General features: G+C 49.4%; 1 protein-coding gene across 1 annotated transcript; it reads left to right on the forward strand.

Moving 5' to 3' along the window:
• LOC106732453 (cytosolic phospholipase A2 gamma-like) lies at nt 1–27646 on the forward strand. The gene is made up of 15 exons (XM_089774422.1): nt 1–115; nt 5939–6072; nt 6407–6523; nt 8454–8596; nt 10027–10225; nt 11674–11791; nt 12990–13130; nt 14183–14236; nt 16959–17078; nt 17407–17535; nt 18926–19045; nt 19465–19587; nt 23527–23681; nt 24323–24497; nt 27158–27646. Exons 2-15 carry the CDS (start codon nt 6055–6057, stop codon nt 27331–27333), a joined length of 1788 nt encoding a protein of 595 aa, XP_089630548.1. The 5' UTR covers nt 1–115; nt 5939–6054; the 3' UTR covers nt 27334–27646.
• Nucleotides 27647–27650: the final 4 nt, after the last annotated feature.

Consider the following 27650-nt stretch of genomic DNA (forward strand, 5'->3'; position numbering starts at 1 on the left):
ATGATTGGTTCTTCAAATGTATGGTGATGTAGACGTAGATTGGCCCGGCCCAGAAGGGGGTATAAATTTGCTGGGGTGCAGAGAGCCTCTGTCTTCCTCCAGGACATCCTCGAGGGTAAGTTAATTCTCTCTTCCCCTCCCTCCCATGATGCTTTTCAGGACTTGGCTCTTTTTCACCCTCATCCCGTCTCCACCATTTCTCTTTCTCCTCCTTCGAGGCCCCTTTTCCTTCCATGAGCTCGTTTCATCTCGCAGAAGAACTCTTCGCTTCGCTTTCCCTTACGTTCAAACCTCACCGATTTTGACGTGTTTCTCTGGTAACCTGCCTTCACAGACACCAAACCACACTCTGCTTTAGACAATATTTTAAAACTCCCTTTTTTTCAGCAACATCTTGGCTGTGTCTACACTGGACCCCTTTTCCGGAAAAGGGATGCAGATGAGACCAGTCGGAATTGCAAATGAAGCGGGGATTTAAATTTTCCCCACTTCATTTGTATAAACATGGCTCTGTCTCGTGGCTTTGCCAGAAAAAAGCACCAGTCTAGACGGGGATCTTTCAGAAAATAAAGCCTTTTCCGAAAGGTCCCTTATTCCTCTTAATAAGAATAAGAGAGCGTGGGGGTGCAGGACTCGAGGCAGGGGGCTGGGAGGTGTGGAGATGGGGAGCTCAGGGTACGGGTCTGTCTGGAGGGGCTCAGGGCAGCAGGGGAGGGGTGTAGGGGTCAGGGAAGGGGGAATGGGTTCAGGACAGGGGATGGGGTGCAGAAGTCAGGGCAGCAGCTTGGAGGAGTGGGAGGGGCTCAGGGCAGGGATGTGTGGGGAGGTTAGGGCAGGGAACGGGCCATACAGGAGTCAGGGAAGGAGGTGGGTTCTGGGAGGGGGGAGATTTGGTGTATGGGGGGCTGTGGCCGGGGCGGGAGGTTGCAGGACTGAGGGCAGGGGATGGGGCACACAGTAAGGATGGAGGGCACAGGGCTGGGCATGTGATGGGGCTCTGGGCAGGGGTGGGGGGAGTTGGGTGGGGGGCTCTGGGCAGGGGTGGGGGGAGCTGGGTGGGGGGCTCAGGCTGGGAGATAGCGGGAGGGTAACTAGGGTATCCCATAGTGGCAAGGGTGGTCCAGAGGTGAGAGGCAGGTCTCCAGGTGGCCCTGGTGTCTCCTCCGTGGCTGATGGGTGATGGCCGTGGGGCAGTTTCTGGTTTCTCTGGGGGAAGGGGGGGCAGTGCTGGGCCAGGTCATGGCTCCCAGCCCCCTGGATCCTTGGGTTCCTGGCCATCCTGGCATTTGCTGTGGGCATGGGGTGGGGAGGGCAGTAGTTCCTAGCTCTATGCTCTGGGGGAGTGAGGGGGCTAAGACAGACCACAGTCCTTGCCCTTGTCTATGTTCTGGAGGTAGGGTGGGCTAGGCCGTAGCCCCAACCTCCCCCACCTGTGATCTTGGTGGGGGCTGGGCAGGGCCATGGCTACCAGCCCCCCCCCCCCCATCCTATGGGCACAGGCCACTTTCCTGGGCCCTGGCCTGAGGCAGGGGGCCAGCTTCCCCCGGCCCAGCCTGAGCTCTAGGGAGGGAGACCCGAGCAACTTTGCCTGACTGTGGCCCATGCTTGGGTGCCTTCCCCCACCCCAGCCAGAGGTTGGAGGACAGGGGTGGAGCTGGGCCTCATTCCCCACCCCTGGTGCAAGTCAGCAGGGCAGGGCTGGGGCTGCAGCGGGGGCTGGGCTGCTCCCTGGCCTAGAGAGGGCTGGGGCCGGGACGCATTCCCTGCCTCCATGCGAGGTGGGGGGCTGAGCCGGGGTCCTGGCCGGAACTGGGTTTCTTTCCCTGGGCTGGGGCTGGGGAGCACTGCCAGCTCCGGCGGGCAGCCCGGTGGCCCCTGCGCTCCTGCTACAGCTGCCCCCAGGAGTCGCTCTTCAGCATCGCTGCCCCCAGTGGTGAGTCTGTGCTATGGCGCCTCCTCTCCGCGCCCCTCCCTTGCCGTGCTCCGGAAACCCATCCCATTCCAGGCACCTCCCGTTGTCCTGCCGCAACCAAACCCCAGTCTTGGTTCACCTTAGGGTGAGAGGAAGCTGCACCCCACATTAGGTGATCCTAGCCTTAAGTTTCCCAACAAATACTCACCTGCACAGACAGATGGACGCAGGCACTCCGAAATACGTAGAGAGATACAATGAAACCTCCTCTTCTCCTCCCTTTGGATTTAATGTTTGAAAGGGGTTTCAAATGTTTGTCTTAACTCACCTTTCTAGAATAATCCTTGTTCCTGCTAAACGCTTCTCTCTTTACCTACCTTGATAGTTTTTTCTGTTCATATTGAATTTATTTGAAAATAGTCGTATTACTTTTTAAATGCTCTTTCTTTACCTCCCCTTAGCATTGATATTTATAGCTTTCCTGAGTGGTTCTCTCTTAACCTGTCTTTATCGAATAAGCCCTTTCTCTCATTTTTAATGCAAACAGTGATCGTTTCCACCGTCTTTGCAAGAAACTCCACTGTGTCTATACGCATTGTTAAAGCTTTTCTATATTTATAGGCTGTGTCTACATTGGCATGATCTTGCGCCAAAGAGGCCGCTTTTGCACAAAAACATGCTGTCTGTCTACGCTGGCGGGGAGTTCTTGCACAAGAACACTGACGTTCTGATGTGTGAAATCAGGGCTTCTTGCGCAAGAACGATGACGCTCCCGCTCAGGAATAAGCCCTCTTGCGCAACTGTTCTTGCGCAAGAGGCCAGTGTAGACAGGCAACATGAATTTCTTGAGTAAGAAAGCCCGATGGTTAAAATGGCCATCAGAGCTTTCTTGCACAAGAGAGTGTCTACACCCATGGTCATCAACCAGTCGATCGCGATCTACCGGTCGATCTCAGGGGCTCTAAGAGTAGCTCTTGAGCCCTCTGTGAACTGCGTGCCTGAGCAGTACATTTACATTAGATTTCCTCATTTGAGGAGCAGCTACTCACTGAGCAACAGCACAGGTGAGGAGCTGCGAGGAATGGTGGGAGCTGGGAGGTCGGGAGGGCTGCAACACCCTAGCAAGCTGACTGTGGCTTTCAGCTGAAAGAGGCTGCCCCGCCCTCCAGCTGATCGGCGGCTTCTCCTCTGCGCCTGCCCACGTAGAGCTTGGTGGCACCCGGGCTGAGCACCATGGCCAGCTGGCCGGGCAGCCGCTTTTCTTCCTTCCAGCCCAGCTGCCCTGTGCTCAGCCTTGGGAGGCTGCGTCTAGCTCCAGCTGTGCTGGAGCAAGTTTCCCAGGCTGAGCGCAGGATCACTGATGCCCATCTGATGGACTGTATATGACTAGCAATCTCAGACTACAGCCCAGACTTCAAGACACTGGCAGATACTGTTCAGTCACAGGTGTCACACTGAGACTTTGTTATTGGAAGAAAAAATATATAATTATCAATACTTGATTTTAGATTTACAAAATAGCAGAGAACAGAATGTATAATTGTAAATGCTTCATTTGACATTTAAATAGCATGAATTAAAAACAGACCATTTATTTCATAACTATAAACATGTGATTTTAATTTTATATATTGCTTAATTTAAAAATAAACTGTTTAACAGAGTGTATAAGGGCTGAGGATAGCAAGTGATGGACAGGAGAATAGAGAGGGCGGGGCTTCAAGGAAGGGGCGGGGCTTCAAGGAAGGGGCAGGGCGGTAGATCTTCACCTGTTCTGAGACTTAAAAAGTGATCTTGGGTGTAAAAAGGTTGGAGACCATTGGTCTACACTGGCATGGATGCTCTTGCGCAAAGGCACATGCCAGTGTAGACGCTCTCTTGCGCAAATACTTTAACGCAAGAATTCTAGAGTTAAAGAGTATTTGCGCAAGATCATGCCAATGTAGACGTAGCCATATTGTTTTTAAATTCCCAGTTTTCCACTGATCTTTACTACAAACTGCACTCTCATGTACATGTGTGTAACTAAATGCAGAATTTTTCACTATTGTTTTTATTGTTTGTTATTCCTTTTAATCCCCACATTCCCACAGATTTGCTAATCTTGACACAAACTAGATTCTCACACCAGTATGTGTGATTAAACCCAGACTTCTCCTCCATTTTTAAGGCTATTCCGAATGTTTCTTCTTTTCTAAAACTGGCAATAGCCTGTGCTCAGTGCCGCCCACAGGATTCGGGGGCCTGGGGCAAAGCAATTTCAAGGCCCCTTCCGTAAAAAAAAGTCTCAGATCTCAGACATTCTTGTGGGGGTCCCTGTGCGGTCTGTGGCTTGGGGCAAATTGCCCCCCGGGCGGCTCTGCCTGTGTTTACTAAAGTATAAAACAAATAACTCTGTCTTCTATTTAAAACTAGCTGGAGTTACCCAGCATTGCTCAGTGCCACTCCCCACCCGACGATTCGCTTCCCCCTCCTTCCCCGCCAGCCCTGCTTTCTGCCAGTTGGTTCTCCTCCTCCCAATCTCCCCTGGCCAGCCCCACTCCCACCAGCTGTCCCCCACCCCGATCTCCCCCCATCAGCTCTGCTTCCCTCCGGATGCCCTTCTATCCCCCGGCCAGCCCCGCTGCCCCCGACCGCCTCCCCGACCAGCTCTGCTTCCCTCCGGATGCCCTTCTATCCCCCGGCCAGTCCCGCTGCCCCCGACCGCCTCCCCGACCAGCTCTGCTTCCCTCCGGATGCCCTTCTATCCCCCGGCCAGCCCCGCTGCCCCCGACCGCCTCCCCGACCAGCTCTGCTTCCCTCCGGATGCCCTTCTATCCCCCGGCCAGCCCCGCTGCCCCCGACCGCCTCCCCGACCAGCTCTGCTTCCTGCCAGCTGCCACTCCCCCGATCTCCCCCGGCCAGCCCCGCTGCCCCGGACCCCCCCCCCCGACCAGCTCTGCTTCCTGCCAGCTGCCACTCCCCCGATCTCCCCCGGCCAGCCCCGCTGCCCTCAACCCCCCCGCCAGCTCTGCTTCCCGCCCCGCCCCTTCCTACTGACCAGCCCTGCTCCCCTCTGGGCCAGTTCCTCTCCCTTCCCCGCCCTTAATCAAGTGCGTCCGGTATTTTTTTTTTGGACTGCCTGATAACCGTAGCCCAGCTGGGCAGGGCGGGTGCCCAATCCGTTGTGAGCATGGGGGTAGTGCCAGTCCCAGATGGTGCTGGGGACCACAGGCAGTGGGCACGTGACCTGGGGTAGGAAGGGCTGTCCCTTCAGCAAGGCGGGTTATTTTTTAATTTTACAGCTTGGGATCGGGCCAATGGGGTCCAAAAGTAACTTAAAACCTTTTCCTGGAGGAAAGGTTATCCCATGGAAAGTTTGGTTGTGGTAGCTCTTACAGTGTCCAAGTTATTAGCGCACAAACATAGAAATATTCTCCTTTATATATTAGATACCTTTCTTTCATTTATCCTCTAAACCTAACCAACAATCTTTCTTTTTCAAACAAAAATGCATGAAGGTCTCTCTTTTCTCTCAGCTTATCTTAAAAATTACCCCTCTTCAACCAGCATATTAACAATAAACTTTTTTCTCACAAAACGGCTGATGGTTAAACCTAACCAAAAATCTTCCATAACCCATCTGTCTTCTCTCCTACTTTTCCTCTCTCAAACATTTCCCCTCTTCCAACACTATAATAATTACACCCTTTTTTCTCTCAAAATGGCTGACAGCTAAATCTAATAAAAAAATCATAATATTCCTGTGTTATCTCCTACTATTGTTCTATACATATATCAAAGCACAAACACCTTCCCCCCACCAAATATAAACAAAAATTGTATTGTGACGAATGCTGTCAAGGTATATACTACTTTTATATTTGGAAAGTGGAACCTCTAAACAATGAAGCTTGAAGGTAGATTGTTTTCTTTTACACTTCCACTAGGATTTGGGCTCTTAACTCCATTAGTTGCCTTTGCAATTCCCTCTCAATTTTCCTGTGTTGCTATGTTCAATGCTCCTTTTCCCTGAAATTGTTACAGAAGCAAACAGGTGTCAGATTTTGACTGGGCCCTCCCACCTCAACGCTCTTTGAAGAGTCTGTTCACCACCGAAGGGAGAAGTATCTCTGCAAGGAAATCTAGAAGAAGCTGTGAAAATGTCTCAGCCAAGAGCGGTAAATTACTGATCTTACAGAAACTTGCTGTGTTCAACCCAGACTCGAGTTCTTTCCATTTGAACAAATGTTTTGCATTTTTTGGATTCTGTTCAACTCAAACTGATACCCCTCTTCCCCCAATTTCTCAGAACTTTCAGTGAACTTAAAAACCTGTCACTGGCCCAGCTCTGCCTGGGACCTAGGCTGAGGTCTCTAGATATAGGCATGGTACAAATATAAAGAGGGAATTTCTGAGGGGGGTGCGCTAGCTGCACCCATCCCGCATATCTCCACTTCCTGGCAGCCTTTGAAAGGATCACACTTTTAATATTTGGACTTTTATTTTTGGCAGGATGACACCAGTGTCCGATTTTCCTCTGACCTCTCAAACGGGGAAAAAGAAGCCACCGCGAACAGAAAGGCAAAGGTCCTGGAGTGCCTGAGGAGCCTGGACATTTCCTGCGATGAGGTAGGCCTCATCATGCCCTACAGCGCTAAGGGGAACAGTCCGGAATATTAGCCATGCGTCTGGGGATGGAGGTGCCCGGTACGGTGGGAGGAACTCCCTCAAACATCGGGATCCCTGGAGGGACGTGTTCCCCATGCAATGTGATTTCCCAAACCGCAGGGAGGTGGCCCGTGGTCCCAGATAAACACAGCTATTCCCAGGGATAGAGAGCTGGGTGGAGGGCGCTATTCACTCACCAGATTGCTAAGATCAGTCATGAATGGGGACTGTGTAACATGCATCCTACATGCATCACAGCGCCCTCTGCTGGTTGAACTGCACAGAGGGTAAAAGCCAACTACTGCTGCCTACTGACTGTGGTGACTCTTACCTGGCATGGTAGAGATGTGAGGAACCTCTCCCTCCCCTGGAGAGTTACCTAGCATTAAAAACACAACTGACAAATTTGAGGACATCTCCTCTCTTTGAGCCTTGCAAATCCGGCCTTAAGACCCTGCACGTTTCCTATCATGAGGTAGGGCTTGTCATGCCCCACATGGGGGATGGAGGTGCCTGGAACGGTGGGGGGAAATCCCTCAAACATCAGGCCCCATGGAGGGAGATGTTCCCTGTGCAACGTGACGTTCCCAAACCGCAGGGAGGTGTCCCGTGGTTACTGACACACACAACTTGCATCCTGTGGCAGGGCTCAAACTTGGGGCCATCGGTGCTTGACACAAAAGCCCTGATACCCGCCGTGAAAGGGGTAGCACCCTCAAACGTGTACTACGGGGCATAGTGGGGCCTGGGAAGATGCCAGCTTCTGTAGGCCCCTAAATGAGCTGGCAGGAGGGACTGGCCGTGAGTCCTTGCAAGGGGTGGAGGAACTCGGTATGAAAGGGCAGAGCCAGGGGTAGTCAGCCCTCAGCTACTCCCAGGGAGAAAGAGCTGGGTGGAGTGCGCTATTGACCCTTGACGGACAGATTGCTAAGATCAGTAATGGATGGGGATTGTGTAACATGCAACCTACATGCACCACAGCGCCCTCTGCTGGTTGAACTACACAGAGGGTAAAAGCCAACTACTGCTGCCTACCTGCTGTGGTGATTCTCTTACTGGCATGGTGGAGCTGTGGAGAACCCCCCAGGAGAGTTACCTAGCATTAAGAAGTGGTGGTCCTGGAGGAAAAGGAGCTCTACACACCTGACATACCTGAGGGACGTCTCCTGTCCTTGGGCCTTGCAGATGCAGCTTAGGAAACTTTCACTGCTTCCTCCTCACACTAGTCTTCCTAAGAGAGAGTGACCTTGATATTTTTGGAGCTCAAGAGTCAGTATCTCTCGTTTTCACTCACCCTGTTTGTGCAATAGCACTATAGAGGGCCATCCCTTTGCATTCAGGACCCCTTGGATGAAAAATGGTGATTTTGTGAAAAAAGTCCATTATGGACAAAAAATATTAAAGCTTTTGAAACTTTAAATTTCAACAGCAACATTTTGCAATTGTGAGGGTAGACAGGCATTTGGGGGATAGCTTGGTTTTTTTTTTTTATTTGGAGAACTCTCCCCTCCTTAATTTTTGATGAACAGTTTGGTTCCTCCAAGAAAGCCAAATTTTCTAGGAATAAAAATAGTTTTGTGACCACCTGCACTTCAGACATTTTGGGGGCACAGAGATGGACCTCGTATGAGACACGTTTGTTCTAACATACAAACAAACTGGCTCCCGGGAATCATAGAGATTGAGCGTCGTAAACATGGAGACAGTATAGAGCTCTAGTAAGTTGGAGTCAAATTTCAAGACCAATGGAAACCAAAGGGAGTTAGGACCCTGCATTGCACTCTAGTCCCTCACACTCATCCCTTTCTCGAAAGGATCTGCCCCCGAGCTGAGTACCAGAGAGGCCTCAGCGTTCTTCCTTCATTTGTCGTTTTCTCTTCCCGTTTCCCAGAACACCACGCCCACTATCGCCGTGCTAGGATCGGGCGGGGGCCTGCGGGCCATGATCGCCCTTCTGGGAACCTTGACGGAGATGAAGAACCAAGGCCTGCTGGACGCCGTCATGTACCTGTGCGGGGTGTCGGGTTCCACCTGGTAGGTGCACGTCTGTAGAAGGGAAAACGAGCAACTTTTCCTGTAGAGTTGGAACATTCTTATGATGAGTCAGCCCTGAACATTTTCCATGCATTGTGAGTGACATCTTCAGAAGTGCCTAGGAGTGTGTCTACATCACACTCAGGGAGCATGGGGTAGTCCAATTCCAGCCCCCTGCCTCTCTTCAGAAAGGCTCTGGGGAAGCCACATCTGGAGTATTGTGTCCAGTTCTGGGCCCCCCACTACAGAAAGGATGTGGACGCATTGGAGAGGGTCCAGCGGAGGGCAACCAAAATGATTCGGGGGCTGGAGCACATGACCTATGAGGAGAGGCTGAGGGATTTGAGCTTGTTTAGTCTGCAGAAGAGAAGAGTGAGGGGGGATTTGATAGCGGCCTGCAACTCCCTGATGGGGGGTTCCAAAGAGGCTGGAGAGAGGCTGTTCTCAGTGGTGGCAGACGGCAGAATGAGGAACAGTGGGGGAGGTTTATGTTGGATATTAGGAAAAACTATTTTGCTAGGCGGGTGTGGAAGCACTTGGGTGGGTTCCCTAGGGAGGGGGTGGAATCTCCATCCCTAGAGGTGTTTCATTCCCGGCTTGACCAAGCCCTGGCTAGGATGGCTGAGTTGGGGTTGGTCCTGCCTTGGGCAGGGGGTTGGATTCAGTGCCTCCAGAAGTCTCTGCCCACCCTGGGATTCTGATTCTATGATATTCCATCTGAGCAAGCTTTACTTTTAATAGCTTTGGTCATCAACAGCAGCAATCAGTTTGTTTGCCCTCCGCTGAACCCTCTCCAATACATCTGCATCCTTTCTATAGTGGGGACCCAGAACTGGACACAACACTCCAGATGTGGTCTCCCCAGAGCCGAATAAAGGGGAATAATCAGATCTCTAGATCTGCTGACAATGCTCCTCCTAATGCACCCCAATGTGCCATTAGCCTTCTTGGCTACAAGGGCACCTTGTTGACTCATCCTCAGCTTCTTCTCCACTATAATCCCCAGGCCTTTTTTAGCTGAACTGCTGCTTAGCCAGTCGGTCCCCAGCCTGTAACAATGCTTGGGATTCTTCCCTCCCAAGGGCAGGACTCTACACTTGTCCTTGTTGAAGCTCATCAGATTTCTTTTGGGCCAACTCTCCAGTGTGTCTAGGTCACTGTGATCGCTACCCTCCAGTGTATCTACCTCTCCCCCCAGTCTTGGCTTTCGGCAGAGGGTCTTGGCTCTCTTTCTGTGACTGGCATGAATTTCCCAATGGCCATGGTGACAGTATCCATGGATGAATTACGTGTGATGTCATAGCGCTGTTAGAACGTGCCAGGACGATCACTCTGCATGGGAAACAGAAGGTTGAAGATTAAAAGGGGGAGGGAAGTTCCCTATTCTACGTCCTTAGTCTCAGCCGCACCCCTCTTTGGTTCATTCCAAGGTGCATGTCAACCCTCTACAAGGAGAAGGACTGGGCAGAGAAAATAGAGGACATGGAAAAAGACCTGTGTGAACAACTTTCCGAGACTTCCTATCATATAAAAGATGAATTTGATTTGGTGAGACAGGCAGCTGAAGATGAACTCTTCTCTCTGACCGATGTCTGGGATGCTTTCTTTGTCTATAGAGTATTGAATAAGGTAGGTTTGCATGTAAATCCAGTCTCTCTCTCTCTCGCTCTCTCTCGCTCTCGCTCTCTCTCTCCAGTACTTGAGATTCAGGAATAAGAGAGTGGAAGGATGAATAACTCCTGCTCACATTTTAAAGCATTCTGACCCCTCACGGTAACTTTGTAGGTCTCAGCCACTTCCCTGGAGCTCTCAAAGAAAGATCACTGTGGTATTTCAACAGTTCTAAAGTGAGACCTTTCAGGCTGTTTAAGGGATCTGGAGACACATTTCCCATTAAAACTCTTGGGAATTTGATGACAGAATCCCTTTGGTTGTTTATGACAATCTCACCCTAGCATCTGATCTCGAAATTCTTGGCTTTCTGAAATGTAAATTGATGTAAAAAAGAGCTAGAAGGAATGAAATTCTCAATTATAGTCTTCAATCTAGCACACACAAAAAAAGGCTTAACATAGTCCAGAGACTGGGAGTTGATGTTAGAGAAATTCAGCCTCAAAAAGGTCTATTTCTGACAGTGAGAGTAATTGACTATTGGAAAAATGTATCAAGTTTTATGGTGGATTCTTCAGCATTGATCATTTTTAAATCATCATTGAATTTTTTCCGAAAGATTATTTAACCCAAACTATTTTGATCAATTTCAGGTCATTTTTGGAGTTGGGATTTTTTTCCCTGTTAGCTAAACTTTCCAACACAATTCCATTTCAAAACAATAAGTTGAAACGTTTCATTTCAAACAGGTCCAAATGAAGCATTTTGTCTTTTTATTTGCATTTTTTTCTCAGATGAAAGAATTCACCTACATTCGACCCGAATTCACAAGTAATTTCAGAACTTCAAAAGTATTTTTGAGGGGTTGAATTTACTACTCAGAAAGAAATGTTTCGCCTGGATTTACCACTCCCTAATTCCTAGTAATTTCATTGGAACTTAAGTAATGGAGCGGGAAGTGTAATTCTTACAAGGAGGAGACTCACCTCCACTCTGCCACTCCAAATACACCGATATTCTTATCGTGTTAACAGCTAAGCAAACCTTTTTTTCTCCAGCATAGACATGTTCTAAGGCAATGTTTCTCAACCAGGGGTACGAGCACCCTCAGGGGTACTCGAGAGCAGGTTGGGGGGGGGGTACGTCAACAGAACTGGTCCTGCCTAGAGCAGGGGGCTGGACTTGATGACCTTCTGAGGTCTCTTCCAGCTCTATGGTCCTATGATTCTAATTTGGAGAAAACTGAATTTTTGTTTTAAGTTTTACAGCGCTCGATTGCTTTTGTACTTTTTACACTCAAAAATTTCATCGCCCGCCTGGCTATGATTAAGTTGTTTAAACAAATGTGTTGCAACAGTAGAAAGTGTGCCGGACTAGAGGGGTTCAATGTATAGCAAGGGACAGAATTTCTGGGAACATCACCAAAACTCTTCTCTTTCAGCACTAATTAATTCTCACCTTTTCAGCATGATCTGACCAAGTTATCTCAACACACGGATGCCTCCACAAAAGGGACTAACCCTTACCCCATCTATGCAGCAATAGAAAAGAGCAAACGTATTAAAAAATGTGAAACAAGGCCAGGTAAAGAAATATGGATTTTTTCCATACACCTCTCCTGTCTCTCTCCTTAAGTTTCATTACCTCCTTTACCAAAATGGTTATTGATGTTCTTCATTGTCAAAAAAAAATTGTAAAAAAAATGAAAATTTCCCATGATTATTTCATCAGTGACTTTGAAAACAAAGCAAATGTCTATTAAATACATTTTTGATAAATGACTCAATGTATTTAAGAAGAGAAACTTTCTGAAAAAGGAAAAGGTGAGAAACTTCAGAAAACGTCTCGTTGTTTTTCCCTTTTCGATCGGCTTTACCGTTAAATGTATCGTTTTTAGATTTGACTCGTTATGACGAGTTTTCCCTTTCTACCTTTCTTTGGCGTGAGGGATGGGTTGGTAAAGGGGGAGCCCACTATGCAAGGACAGCACATGATGGCTTAGGAGGGAAGCACTAGGAGGAGGTGGTCACAGGAGAAAATGGAATGAAAATGACCTTGGATGAAAGAAGAGACTGAAAAATTGAATGGAGCAAATAGATCGGAGGAGAAGTTGGATTGAGAACTGATTGCCCTCAGATAAAAAGGGAACAAAAAGTTGGCACTTCAAAGGGGCCATTTTACACACCACTTGGAGAAGTTTCAGAAAAGAGAAATCAAAATGGTTAGGAATTTGGAACGGGAGCCATGTGAAGAGAGATTAAAAAGACTTGGACTTTTCAGCTTAGAGAAGAGGAGACTAAGGGGGATATGAGAGAGCTGGTGTGGACAAAGTGAATAAGGAAAAGGTATTTGTTTGTTCCCGTAACGTCACAACTAGGGGTCACCCAATGAAATTAGTAGGCAGCAGGTTTAAAACAAACCAAAGGAAGTTTTTCTTCATGCAGCACGCAGCCAACCCGTGGAACTCCTTGCCAGAGGATGTTGTGAAGACCAGGACTTTAGCAGGGTTCAAAAAATAGCTAGATACATTCCTGGAGGACGGGTCCATCAATGGCTATTACCCAGGATGGGCAGGGAGGGGTCCCTGGCCTCTGTTTGTCAGGGGCTGGGAATCGGCAACAGGGGAGGGATCATGTGATGGTCCCTGTTCTGTTCATTCCCTCTGGGGCACCTGGAACCGGTCACTGTGGGCCGACAGGACCCTGGGCTGGATGGGCTGTTGGTCAGACCCCACCTGGCCGTTCTCACTTTCTCATGCTCTTTCCCTGTCTATATTTCCTAGGGATCTGGTTTGAATTCACCCCCCACGAGTCTGGCTTCCCTGTCCCGGGGGCATTTGTGAGCACTACGGTCTTGGGAAGCATATTCCAGAATGGGACTTTGACAAAACAGAAGGAAGAGAAATCCATCGGCTACTTGCAAGGTGAGTCGCAAAGTCCCTTGATTCCCAGCTGAGCGAGATGAAACCGCTCTGCCGGGGGGGGGTTGGCAGCGGGAAGGGCTCGGTACAATACCTGGGGCTCCTGTTGTACAATATAACAGAGAACAGGCCTGAGTCTTCACCCTGAACGTTACACAGCACCCCTGGGTGCAGCTCAAAAGCAAAACGTCCCCTCTCCCATGTACCCAGCTGGTGTCGAGCAGAGAAAACCCCACTGTTGGGATTTGAGAACTTCTGACCACAAAAGAATCTCTCCCTCCAAAGTCCATGGGGAGTCCTTGGCCACCATTCCCCACCCTGTCCCACTGACCGACGTCCCTCTAACACACCCCTCCCTCCACTTCCTCCGCACCCCGCTCCCAGTTCCTGTCCGTGGCCAGCGGAGACCCAGAGTTCAGAGGCGCATTCGCACGAGTTCCCCTCCCCTTGAGAAGGGTCAGAAGGAAAACGCCAGGCCACGTTCACCCCATCGCACTGTTGTCTCCTCCTCTTTCCGATGGTCCTTTTCATAGAATCAGTTTTAAGAAAACATAACATTTGCTGATTCAAAAAATGAGAGACTCCCAGAGCTGGGAGAGACCTCAGGAGTCATCAAGTCCAGGCCCCTGCCCAAAGCAGGACCAATCCCAACTCAATCAACCCAGCCAGGGCTTGGTCAAACTGGGACTTAAACACCTTTAGGGATGCAGATTCCACCCCCTCCCTAGGGAACCCAGCCCAGCGCTTCACCTCCTCCTAATGAAATAGTTTTTCCCAATCTCCAACCTAGACCTTCCCCACTGCAACTTGAGACCATTGCTCCTCGTTCTGCCATCTGTCACTACACGGGAAAACGTTTGCCCACCTCTACTTAAAATAACCAATTTCAGTCATGATCTAATGAGTGAACCAAGTTGCAAAAGCACATAGCCCATCGGAAGTTGATCTTCCAGTGCCCCCTGGACTTTTCTACCAATGGTCCACCATCTCGGGAGGGCCTTGATGCCATCGTCACTCCACTGAGGCAAATCAGGTCTTTTCCTTTTTATTTTCAGGTCTCTGGGGAAGTGCCCCTGGCTGCATAGAAGGAAACCTCAAATATATACAAGGTACTGACATTTCTGCCTATTGGAGGTAGGGTTGGGCCATCTGTTGAGTTGAAACAGGTCCCTTGTGGAAGAGCTACCCCACCATTCTGTAGCAACGGTCCCAGTTCCTTACCATTCATCCCAGTGACATTGTCCCCTGCCACCAGTCACTGCATTAGCAACAGCATGATTTTGAGCATTCAGAGCTGGAATATTTCCATTTCAGTTCACCAAGGTCTTTTGAAATTTTGACTTTTGTTGAACTCCTGTTTGAGATGAAAACAAATTTCAGAATGTCCAAAATTTCCCACGAGGTAGAAATTCTGTTCTCTTGCCTGCTGTCCTCCCGAGTTACACCAGCAGAAGCCAGATCAAAATCAGGTCCTGGACACCTTGATCGAACACAAGCCCAACTCTTAATGAAAAAAATGACTCCACGTCACATTTCAAACCCCGAACGAGATTTCCTAGATTACACGGTTCACTAACTCATATTAGCTGTGAGAAACAACTCCTAGGGTATGTCTAGACTACATGCCTCTGTTGACAGAGGCATGTAAAATAGGCTACCCGACATAGTCAATGAAGCGGGGATTTAATAATAAAATAAAAATGGCCGCCACACTGTGCCAGCTCAGCTGATTGCCGGCACAGCGTGCTAGTCAAGATGCGGATCGGTTAACAGGGGAAGCCTTTGTTGACTGATCACTTATGCCTCGTGGAACAAGGCTTACAGAAGCAGTTGATAAAGGCTTCCCCTGTCAACCGATCCACATCTTGACTGCCACGCTGTGCCAACAATCAGCTGAGCCAGCACAGTGCGGTGCCCATGTAGTCTAGACATACCCCTAATGCCTGTGTTTTGTTTTTCTTTTCTGAGATCTTATTATGGAAAAAATCAGAAGTCTGTGGAAAGAATGGCAAGATGCACATTTTGAAACAGGTGGGTCATTGCATTTGTGGCTGGTTTTTCTTAAGCCTGAGAACTGCTCAAGGTCCGTTCCAGTTTGAGGGCGCTATGGTGAGGTAGACTCTGTAGTCCTGTCAAACTAGGGGTTGTGAGTTCAAATCTCACTAGGGGCTGGCCTTTGAGAGGTTGTGGAGTCTCCATCATAAGAGATATTTGAGGGTAGATTGGATAAAAGTCCTCAAAATCAGCATGTTCCAAATTGCCACCAAAATTCATCCATTCCAAAAGCTTGTCAAAATTAACTGTTTCTTGTGGAAAGTTTACATAAGAACATAAGAACGGCCGTACTGGGTCAGACCAAAGGTCCATCTAGCCCAGTATCCTGTCTGCCAACAGTGGCCAGCACCAGGTGCCCCAGAGAGGGTGGACCAAAGACAATGATCAAGCGATTTGTCTCCTGCCATCCTTCTCCAGCCTCTGACAAACAGAGGCCAGGGACACCATTTCTATCCCCTGGCTAATAGCCTTTTATGGACCTAACCTCCATGAAATTATCTAGCTTCTCTTTAAACTCTGTTATAGTCCTAGCCTTCACAGCCTCCTCTGGCGAGGAGTTCCACAGGTTGACTATGTGCTGTGTGAAGAAAAACTTTCTTTGATTAGTTTTAAACCTGCTACCCATTAATTTCATTTGGTGGTGATCAGCTTGTAGTTTTTAATGCAGAAAATGCTGTTAGGAAAGTATCGCCAGGCCTGCTGGGAAGTCATGACCAGCCCTAATCCCGAAGTCCAGTTATTAACGTCTGCCCGCCACAGAACATGTATCCAATGGAACAGAATTCTTGAGATGCACTGAGTGTCCGCAGTGGGAAGAACCTTTCCCTGGGGAGATCCAGTCACTGCGCATTGGCAGAGTAGAGTGAGCTGCAAGTTATCTACCCGCCATTGCTGTCAAACGCCCGGTTGAGTTTCTGACACGGGGACCCTGAGCATCTGCCGGGGGGTGGAGTTATGGGCGATGAAGAGAAATTTAAACCCGATGCAAGTGAGCTGGGGGGCAAACTCAACAGGGTGCTGAATAATGAGGTGGACAGGTGAGGAGGACTGAACATTTTGGCAGGCAGGGCAATTAGATGGTTCGAATGAGCTGTTTGCATCTTCCAGGAGGCCAGCGAGGTCTCTCAGGTTCTGTGGTTCTCGGCAGTACGTGGATTGATCCCACCGTGCACAAATTCCCTCCCTAGAGCGGGCTCAGCCGCCGAACCCAACCGAGCTCACAGCTGAGCCTGTGCGGGGAATCCCTCCCTTCCCGTCACCGCTGGGAACTCTGGGAAACCCAGCGATGGCAGGTCTGGCAGCGGGGCTGTGGTTACGTCTTCACCGCTGCCACCTCGCCGAGGAAGGGAACATTTCCCATAGAGCTGAGGATCCAGGACCAGATGCAGGGTGTGGGGGTGGCTATTCATGGTGGCTGCATTTACACCAGGCACATCACATGAGCTCCTCAAAGCTCGGTCTGCATCAAGCAGCACTGGCTGAAATCCCAATTTTCATACAATAAATGCAACTGGGAGCTGCCCTGGTGGCTGGCGCTGTAAGCCAGGAGTCAGGGGAAGGGGAGCTCTAACCATTACACTTCTCCTCCCACGAGTGTGCCTGATGTACCACGTACAGACACACTCAGCAACCAGGGCTCTGACCTCCATGGGCTGTTGCATCCTGGTACCCAAGGGACTCTGGGGTCTGGCAACATCAGACTTTCCCCTCTGTGCCCATGGGACCACCAGGATTAACAGCAGCCTTCTGGCCACATCATGTCCTCGTTCCTTCCAGCTCCTCACTCTCCTTCTGACCATTGCCGGGGCGCTGGCCTCCTCCTGGAGCTTTACAAACGAGGCTTAGCTGGGGAAGACTGCGAGGAAGTCTTCGGGGAGCTAAAGGAAGTGCTGAAAGGCAAGTGGATCAGCGGGGCTAGATTTACCCCCCCCCCCCTGTGTCTAATGATGTAAACTGGGATTTTCAAATGGGGTCCAAAGTCTCCTTCCTTTGGCGCCTTAGGTAATGTCCGATAGCATGAATTGCTATGAGTGAATTGCTGAATGAATGAAGTGAGGGAGTGGGTGAATGGAGTGAGTGAATTGCTGAATGAATGAATGAATGAAATGAGTGTGTGAATGGGGTGAATGAAATGTTGAATGAATGAATGTGCTCCAGAGCATGTTGAATGAGCCTTCCATTGCTTATCTCATATCTAAGCTAACTTTGCCCATTCTCTGAACAGATAACAACAACAGCAAGAAATCCTACCAGAAGTGCTGTGAGGTGCATATGACCTGGAGTCCAAAGACGTGGGAAGATAGAAAGGCAGGGTTCACTGATCTCATCACAGGTTTTAAAACTGAACTTGAAGGTGAGTCTTACAGACTCTGCTGTCTCTCAGGGTGTGTCTAGACTACAGGGTATGGTCGACAAAAGTGGACTTTTGTTGACAAAACTATACCTGCGTCCACACTGCCTTTGCGTTATGTTGAAATAACGTCGACAAAACTCAGCAGTTTTGTCGACGTATGTAAACCTCATTCTACGAGGAATAACGCCTTTTGTTGACAGAGTTCTGTCGATAGAAGGCATTATTGCATCTACACTGTCCTTTGCATCCACACTGTTATGTCAACAAAGCGGCTTGCTTTGTCAACAGAACTGGCTGTAGTCTAGACGCTCTTTGTCGACAGAAGCTTTGTCGACAGTATCTGTCAACAAAACTTCTGTCGACAAAACCCTGTAGTCTAGACGTACCCTCAGATGGGGCGTTCCAAAGACAGACAGCATCTGGATTTTCCAAATGATTCCTCCAGATGTGGGAGACAAAGCACCAGATGTGTCTCACATGGGAGAAAAAATGGTCATTTCACTATTTCCCTGCATAATTCATCATTTTGAGTGTTTTAGTTCTTTCTTCAATTCCCCTCTCCCCCTCCACCCCCCCCACACACTTTAAGAGGTAAAAGCAAAAAGTGATCCTCATTCCTCCGGTAAAATAGCGGCCTTTCAGCATTGTGCCCATTCGTGTTGAAGAGGAATGCCAGGAAAGTAAATCATTTTACATCGTTTTTAAAAAGCATTTATTCTTCATTTCTTTATTTTGATTCCTGTTAGGAAAAAGGAGTCTGAGCACCTTTGCAATCATCCATCAATGTAGGGGCCATTCAGCTTCGCTCTTTGGCCGGCCTGGGGGGTGATAGTGAAACCCATACTAGTGATCCAGGGTGATAGTGAAACCCATACTAGTGATCCAGCCAAGTCCATTGTCATGGGTTGAAACACATCGGGGCTTGGAGGCTGTTTGCTGCCGACGACTATTAATGTACTTTGTTCCATAATAAACCTGGCTCGGTATTTTATCAGAGTCTGTGGCCTTTGGGGGCTCCTGTGACGTCTATTTGCTGGCTCCCTGCACTGAGCCGGCACTGAGGGAGCCAACAAAAATGCACGCAGCCGAATGTTTATCTTCGCTGATGGAGCAGGGTTATCCTGAATTTACTACATCGCTGTCCCGACGTACTGCCCTGGTCTGCCCCAGGTGGCTGGCGCCGTAAGCCTGGTGTCAGGGGGAGGGGAGCTCTAACCATTACACTCCTCCTCCCACGGGTGTGCCTGATGTACCACGTACAGACACATTCAGCAACCACGGCTCTGACCCTACACGGGGTCTGGCGACATCAGACTTTCCCCTCTGCGCGCGCCGGGCCACCCAGATTAACCGCAGCCTGGTGGCCACATTATGTTCCCGTTCTGTCCAGGTACTGATCATTCCTGTTGCCACTGCCGGGGCGTCATCATCTTCCTGCATCTCCACATGCACTGCTCAACTGGGAAAGACTGCGAGGAATTCTTCAAGGAGCTAATGGAAACCCACAGAGGCAAGTGGATCGGCGGGATTAGATTTACTGCCTGTTCCTGTGTCTAATCATGTAGGACGGGATTCTCAAAGCCTAGTGCCTGTTGTGCTGTAGATAATGTCCAATGTCATGTATTGCTTTCAGTGAATGAATTGCTGAATGAATGAATTGCTGAATGAATGAATGAATGAATGAATGAATGAATGAATGAATGAATGAATGAATGAAAGCATTGCTGCATGCTGACAATCTCTGTGTGTTTGCCAGTATTCCCACAAATTTCTGTGTCTGTTCCTGTTACACACAGGCTCAGGTTTTCAAAAGGGCCCAAGGAAATTAGCCTTAGCCCTCTTTGAACATCCCTGTGGCCTGAAAGGGATCCAATGAGCCTTCTCTGACTTATCTCCCATCTAAGCTCACTCCACCCATTATTTATGCAGAAGAAGGCATCAGAAATCCTCATCTGAGGAACTGTGAGGAGGCTTCATTCCTGTGGAATATCATGCCAGAAGGATTAGTGAAGATCGTTAACTTAATCTGGGAATGTGAACAGAAAGCTGCAGGCAAGTCTTTTAGAAACGTTGGTTACTTAGACGGGTTTCCAGATTTCCAAATTCCTGCTTCAGATGCAGAAGCAAAGGACCAGATGTGTCTAAAAGGGAGAAAATTGGTCATTTCACTATTTCCCCGTGTAATTCAGCATTTCAGTTCTTTCTTCCACTGGTTTCCCCCTCACATTAAGAGGTTAAAAATAAAAAGTGATTATCACTGCTATCTGGTTAAAGGATAAGAAACAAAGATTCATAGAATCACAGAAAATTAGCACTGGAAGGGACCTTGAGAGGTCATCAAGTCCAGTCCCCTGGCTTCACGGCAGGACCAAGCACCATCTAGACCATCCCTGACAGGTGTCTGCCTCTTCTTCTCTTCAATATTTCCAGTAATAGAAATTCCACAATCTCCCTGGGCAATTCATTCTAGCAAGGAGTTCCACAGGTTGACTGTGCACCACTTGAAAAAACCTTCCTGCTGTTTGTTTGAAACCTGCTACCTATTCATTTCATTTGGTGACCCCTAGTTCTTATGTTATGGAAACAACTAAATAACTTTTCCTTATTCACTTTCTCTATATCTGTCATGATTTTACTACCTCTGGGAAAAACTCTTTCCCTAGGTGGGCGGGGAAGTGCTGGGCTGGGTTTCGTAGGGAGGGGGTGGAATCTCCATCCCTAGAGGTGTTTAAATCCCGGCTTGACCAAGCCCTGGCTGGGATGGTTGAGTTGGGTTGGTCCTGCCTTGGGCAGGGGGCTGGACTTGATGACTCTTGAGGTCTCTTCCAAACCCGTGGTTCTATGATTCTCTTTTCTAAGCTGAAAAGTCCCATCACCGTTTGTTCTGACCCACCCCATTTCCCCCCATGGGGCTGAAGCTGGGCAGAGACGATTGTTTCCTGGGGAAGGGAATTTACATTTTCAGTTTCTCTGGGAAAAGACCCTCTCCCTGCGAGTTCCCCCTGACCCCAAGCAGTTTTCGGCCCCGTCTGGTCACTGCTCACACAGCGAGCCCCTCTCCCGAATGCTGCTCTTTTCTCACCCGCTCCCCATCCCATAGCCATGGGAATGCAAAGAAACGCCTCTTGCGGGGGAGGGGGAGGACTTCATCCCAAAGCGCTGAGTTCAGATCGGTTACTCTGCACTAAGCAACCCGGTGGCCTTTGGATCAACAAACCCCCATCTCTGCCCCACCCCCACCGACTGCCATCCATGGGGGGAAGGGATGAATGTGTCCACAGAGTCCTCCCAGCTTTTTCTTTGAATTGACGTTCCTCCCCTTGCTCTTGCCTCCCCAGAATTCATATGGAGCGTGGCGTGTCTCTTGTGTAAACTCCCATACTGCTTCCTCACCTGGATGTGGGGCACCACCCAGAACTTCCTGTACAAAAGCGGTGAGCACCCTCCATTGGACCGGCCCTTTCCACGTGGGGCCCGACTCCTGTGGCACCATGACTGTGGGCAGCAGAGGGTCGGATGCAGGGGCGGGAGAGATCTGGGGAAGGCCTGGGGGAGGGGCAGCATTCTTGTAGCCCTGAAAGCTCCGTGAAGATAACGTCATGAAACGTCTCACAAATTCGGTCTCTCGTGACCTCCCTACGACCCCCTTTCTGTGGCCATACAACTCGAGTGCCTGTTGACAGCTATGAACAGCTGGCAAGGCCAAGAAATGTTTTTATTTCCATGTTACTGAAGGCGAACTGAGATGCCAAACCACACAACGATCGTGTCTAGGCCACAGGGCAAGGTCAGTGAGGGCTACAGTAGGGATCACAGATGTCTGGATGTTCCTGCGCTCCAGAGAGAGAAGAGAAGGGCGGTAAAAAGGGAATTCCTTCTTTTGGTGCCAGCAAACCTTTCTGAATATTTGGCTTTGTTTGTTTTGCATTCTCCTGAGAGCTGGGGTGGAAATGTTATTTGCCTGGTTTTATTAGAATGAAATTTCAAAGCGTTCCCCATCCTCGTTAAAGCAGGAGACCGCTGGCCCATGTGTGTCAAAAATACTAGTTTTATTCTGAGTGGGAAAAGATTGTTTTTGAAAATCAACATTTTCACACAAAAAACCCAAACCAAAAACCAAACCAGAACTCTAGTATGATTTTCCAGCAAAGTCTTGCAATGAAATCTCGCTCACGAGAAACAGGAAACAAACGGTGCAATTGAAACAACTTTGAAATCTCAACTCATGTTTTTGGTGGTGGAGCAGATATTTTTCTTTTTTGACCAGCTCCCGTTGCCTTTCTGAGTGTTTCTGAGATGTAAATAAAAGGGACTCCACGTGGAAACTGAAAGGAACATGCGGGGGGCAGGGTATGTGGACAGGCAATTGGCAGCTGGGAGCCAGGGTCAACGCTGGGCGTTAGTATGGGTCAGAATACGTCAGATCTTCCGAATAAGGCAGCTGGGTTCTGTGCGGATGGAAACTGACCAACCCCTGGTTCGAATCCCTATTTATGGACGATGCCCACAAGCTGCTGAGCCAGTTTGGAGGCTAATTCTCAATTTTGGAGTTGAGGGTTTTCAAGGAACCTCCGGGCACGGTTCTGGTGCCTACAGATATCAATAGACATGGAGGGTTAATGGGAGTTAGACACCTGGGCCCAGATTGTTAAAGGTATTTAGGCGCTGCATCCAAGCACGTTCGGCACCTAACTCCTACTCATTTCGCTTGGAATGAGGGGGCTTGTCAATGACCAGGATGGGGCAGCCCTGCCTACGTAGGGTTGCCAGATGTGCAGTTTTTGCCTGGACAGTTTGGTAATTGTGCCTTCCGTCTGGTAAATAAACCCAGAAAATACCGGACATGTAAAACGTTGGGTATTTTCTGTTTTCTTCAGAGGAAAGGCTGGCAGGGACATTTTTCCCCTGCTGCATCTGGCAAGGGCGGGGGGAGCGAGGAGCGTGGGAATTTAAAAGCACAGCGACTTTTGTTTGCACAACAGAATTTTTTTCCAGGAGTGTTTTTTTTTTTGTTAAAGCATCTGGCACCCCTAATGCCTAGTAGTTGGAGCAGGAGTCATGCCTAGCCTGAGCTGGTGTGAAAAGCCCGGGGTCGGTGTTGAGGGTTGAAAGCAGCATCAGAGGCCAGGCATCAGCGCCGGTGACCTGGAGCAGGGCAGGATGGCTGCCAGACTGCGGCTCTTAGGCTGTATCAACACAGAGAATGTTTGGAGACAAAGATGCTGTCCACAGGCAAACGTGAAAACTGGTCAGACTGGTTTTTCTGACTCCCATTGTTGGTTTTTCCTTTTCACATGGCTAGCTTTCCCGTTGACAGATAGAGCAAAGCATTGTGGGTAAGCATCCTGCACAGCAGTAAGGTGGGAAGGCAGAGCTGATCCCTGTGCTTCTAGGGATTCCCTCATAGCTCTGGCAGCTCTCCATGCTGAGGCATGTCAAGGAAGCCCAGACATCTCTTCAGTCCTCCCCTGACAGCAGCAGCCGGCCTGCCGCTGGGTTCCTAGCTGGGCAGAACAGGAGCACCCCAATGATTTGCTCTTTGTTTGTTCCCCAAAGGGAGCCGTTCACTCAGCTGTCAGACACTTCCCAGAGCTTTGAAGGGGGAGGGGTGCTGGTCTGCAGGCCAGCAGAGATCACAAAACACTGAGCAGAGCCATCTGTGGGATACTGGTGGAAGGCAGTTCTCTCGACAAAACAAACAGCTAGCTCCTTGTTGGCGATAAAGGGAAGGGAAAAGACAAAAGTCTCTCATGGGAGTGGAAGTTTTTTGTTGAAAAACTGGGTGCTTTTCCTGACAAAAGTTGCTCTCATTAGTTTCTCAACAAAAGGCAGTTTTTGGTGACAAACATGCCAGCATAGACAAGGCTTTAGACTGTTAAGTTAGCACAGAAGCAGGATAGTTGTTGGTCCTTATTTCTGACAAGGCCTTAGGAAATCCCAGGAGGAGTTTAATTCTCACCTGAAAACAAGACCTGGATGCATTTTTCGCAGATGACGCCCAAACCACTGGCTTGACCAATGAAGAATTAATCTACTTGATCGACGCCGGCCTTGCTAACAACTCCGCCTACCCCCTGGTGTTGCGCCCACAGAGGAACGTGAAACTGATCCTCTCCTTCGACTTCAGCTCGGGGGATCCCTTTCAGGTAACATCTATAATTTATGTGATGTCACCCAAAGCCTGAACTGGGATAGATCAGGTCATAAACCATAGATCCCTAGAGCACTAGAACTGGCAGGGACCTCAAGAGGTCATCAAGTCCAGTCCCCTGCCCTCACAGCAGGACCCAGCACCATCTAGACCATCCCTGACAGGTGTCTCTCCAAGCTGCTCTTCAATATCTCCAGTGATGGAGATTCCACAACCTCCCCAGGCAATTTATTCCAGTGTTTCACCCCCCTGACAGGTAGGAAGTTTTTCCCAATGTCCAACTAAACCTCCCTTGCTGCAGTTTCAGCCCATCGCTTCTTGTCCTGTCCTCAGAGGCCAAGGGGAACAATTTTTCTCCCTCCTCTTTGTGACAATAGTCCAGGAGGTTTTGAATCCAACAGACATTCTATAAGTGCTGTTATACAACGATTCTGGCTGCACAGGTGTGGCAATCGGGTCATGCCTGGTCTTCAGGGGAGGTCCTGTCAGTCAGTTCCATAGAGTCTCCTTGGAATGCTTGTGTCTCTCAGGTTAGGTGCACCTCTAACGCTCTAGCCTTGCCACATTAGCGGGATCACACGGTGCGAGTGGAAATGCTGACGGTTTATTTTACAATCTCTTTTCCCTCCTCCCCAGACCATCACGGGCGCGTCTGAGTATTGTCTGGCAAATGTGATCACATTTCCCCTGGTAGATGGCCAAAAGTTTGACAAGAAAGATCGAGACAAGCCCTCTGGTTGCTACGTCTTCAAGGAAAAGACAGGTCCCACCGTCATGCACTTCCCACTCTTCAACACGGAAAACTGCTCTGGTAAGTGAGTCGTGCTCATGTTCTTCTGCAATTCTGCGGGGTGGATTCCCCAGGGACTAGGTGTCTGATTGCTGGGTTAGCCACCGCCATGACAGAATCGCTCTGGGAATCACAGAGGAGCCACCAGACTCTGCTGTTCCATCCCAGGCTTCCAGAGGTGTGAACGGGGGAAGGGAGACAGTCCTCTGCCTCCCCTGAGTGCAGGAGGAAGTGCTGAGCAGAGGCCATCAGGATCAGGCCCGGAGCCTGTGTTCTGACAAATGCTAGACGATTTCCTGGCGTTGCTGGGTCCTTCAGGGCAGGGGACTAGGGCTGTGGGGGTGCAGGAATCAAGGCAGGAGTGGGTGGGCTCAGAGAAGGAGTCAGGGCAGGTGTCTAGAAGGTATGGGGGGCTCAGGGCAGAGGGTGGGGGTGCAGGAGTCAGAGCAGGGGGTGGGAAGTGGGGGGAGGGCTGAGGGCAAGATTCAGGATGGGGAAGGGAGATCTCAGGTCATGGGGCTCAGAGGTCATGGGGGAGGGTTACTGGGGCTGTCCGTGGCACTGAGGCTGCCCATGGGACTATTCCAATGGCAGCTCCTCCAAAAGTCCAGGACTGTGCTACTTTGGCAGGTCTTTGCTAGTGGAAGGTGCGGGGCTGGGTGGGGCTGGGCTGGCTGGTCCCCCCGGGTGACTCCCCATGGTGGGATGGGGCTTTGCTGGCCACCCCCTCCAATCAGCAGCTCCTGAGGGGGGCAGCACTGCTGCTTGAAGGGGCTGTTGGCCAGTGGCCCCCCTCTTCTGGCACTGTGGCCGAAAGCTGGGGAGGGATTTGGGGGCAGGAGGCCACTTACCCAGGCTGGTGGCCTGCGGCATGGAGAACACCGACCCCAGCTGGCCACTCAGTGCCTGGTGCGGCCGCTGCCCTGTGGTCACTCTGCAGTGTAGCTCTCCCCTGCGCTCGCTGCCCCCTGTGGTCAAAACCTGTCTCCGCTCTTGTTATCCTGGGACACAGTAACGGTTAATTTAAAACCCTAATTGGACGCGCCCTGACTTGTAGTGCAGATGGTAAATATCCCAAGTCCCAGAAGAAGGGATCGCCTGAGGCTGATTACTTGTGGCCGTATCTATCACCGGCGCGTGGTTTACCAAATAAAACTCTTAGTCTCAGTTTAGGGCCAAACCATATATTATAAATTTAAAATACAGAACAGCACGTAATAATAACTCTCTAATCCTCCCTATCCCCGAAGACAAAGTAGATCGTAAAGACCCTTAAACAATAGGACTCTACATCACATTCACGTGGCCTAGAACAGCTGAGGCGCTCACGACCTCTATGCCTTGGTTAGCTGCAAGCCATGGCAGAGGAACAGTGAGGGGATCCCTCGATGTCACTTCAGGATCAGACCCTCTGGTTTGATGATGGATAGGATATGGACTATAAGTTGAAGGCTTTCCGCTCTCCGGTAATAATCCAATGGGATCCAAAGGGTTTTCACCCAGGAATTCTCCACAGGCATAAAAAACCCAAAAATAGAACCCACCACACTCACACAAACACTACACTGACTAAGCTCACAGAGAACCCATCTCACTCATTCTACCATTTACGCCACCACAGAGAGACATTCTACAGAACCAAACGCAATCAGGAACCCAACAAGAAAAAGGGAACCCGAACCGCTACTGAACTGGGGTATTTTAGGACTCTCCGGCGGGAAGATTCCAAAGGTGCTGAGCGCACTCTTTTGCGGGTGGGGTGCATAAATTCTGAACCATGTGCAGCTCTTTTGAGCCGAGTGCAGAGCAATTTGAGTCGTGTGCACAACATTTAGTACCGAGTGCAAAGAATTAGAATGGGGTGCAGAGCACTGATACCATGTGCAATTTGGAAAGGCGGGAAACTTCCAACTGGCAAACTTCCTTGGTTCGAACTAAGATAGATGGTTCGAACCAACTGCCTTAGTCTGGTTTAATCAGGACTCATAACACACTACTTCACAATTTCCCCTCCACACAACCAATAAACACACAAACTGAGGTAACACTCTCAGGCCCCTCCCTTTCTGTGTTAGGGAAAACAACCCCATTCTAGGCATTTTCCATTGTCCTGGCACAACCAAACCCTGATCTTGTGTTAAGTTAGGGTGAGAGGAAGCTGCCAACCACATTTGGGGATCCTAACTCTTATAATTTAGGAGGAATTCCTGAACACACAGACTCACAGACAGCTGGATGGACTCTCAGACAGGCGGACAAATATACAAACTCTCTAAAATACATAGAGAGATGATAACGTCACTAGTTCTCCAGTCACATCTTTGTTTGTTTGTTTATTTTTGTGGGGGGGAAAACCTAGGAAAACCTTTTTAACATCCCGGGTAGTTTTGCTGTGGAATGCCGTCCAGGGCATGTAGGGGAATCCCCAAGAGATGGTTTAGGAACAGGTTGGAGAACCACCCTTCAGGGTTGGCCTAGATTCAGTTGGTCCTGCCTCAGCGCAGGATGCTGGAAGAGATGTCTCCCAAGCTCCTTTTCAGCCCCACATTTCCGTGATTCTATGAAAACAGCAGGAGTTGCTCCCCCACCTCTTCGGGTACGTGGTTTTGTGCTGTTGGGTGCCGGAGAAGTGTCCAAACAAAACCATTCTTCTCTCTTCTGCACGTCCCCACATCTTATAGGAGCAAATGAGATACAGGACTCCAGAGTCAAGTTTGCCACCGAAAATAAGTTCTACGCAAAGGAAGATATCAAAGAACTCCTCGCCAAAGCAAAGACGAATGTATCCAAAAACCAGAAGAAGATTCTGGAGGAAATCAAGCAGATTACGTCCTCAGCCGGCTCCAAAGAATTTTAAAAACACATCTCTTTTTGTTCAAGAAAGAGAGAAAACTTGGGGATAGATAGATAGACAGACAGACAGACAGACAGACAGACAGATAGATAGAGGGGGTGTGTGGGGATAGATAGATAGATAGATAGATAGATAGATAGATAGATAGATAGATAGATAGATAGATAGATAGATAGATAGATAGATAGATAGCATATGATGATTATTAGATTATTAGATGAACTAGCTGGAGTTATCTGGTGTTGCTCGGGAAACCGGAGGAATCGGCCAGTTCTCCTCCTCCCTATCTCCCGCGTGCAGCCCCACTGCCCCCAACTCCC

The sequence above is a fragment of the Pelodiscus sinensis genome, chromosome 30, assembly GCF_052426305.1.
Source record: "Pelodiscus sinensis isolate ZL-2025 chromosome 30, ASM5242630v1, whole genome shotgun sequence".
NCBI lineage: Eukaryota > Metazoa > Chordata > Testudines > Trionychidae > Pelodiscus > Pelodiscus sinensis.

Excerpts from the sequence above, each read along its gene's own strand:
- LOC106732453 (XM_089774422.1), top strand. Across the intron at positions 11,792-12,989 it reads AAAATGTGAAACAAGGCCAG|GGATCTGGTTTGAATTCACC; the intron begins GTAAAGAAATAT and ends TATATTTCCTAG. Across the intron at positions 13,131-14,182 it reads ATCCATCGGCTACTTGCAAG|GTCTCTGGGGAAGTGCCCCT; the intron begins GTGAGTCGCAAA and ends TTTTATTTTCAG.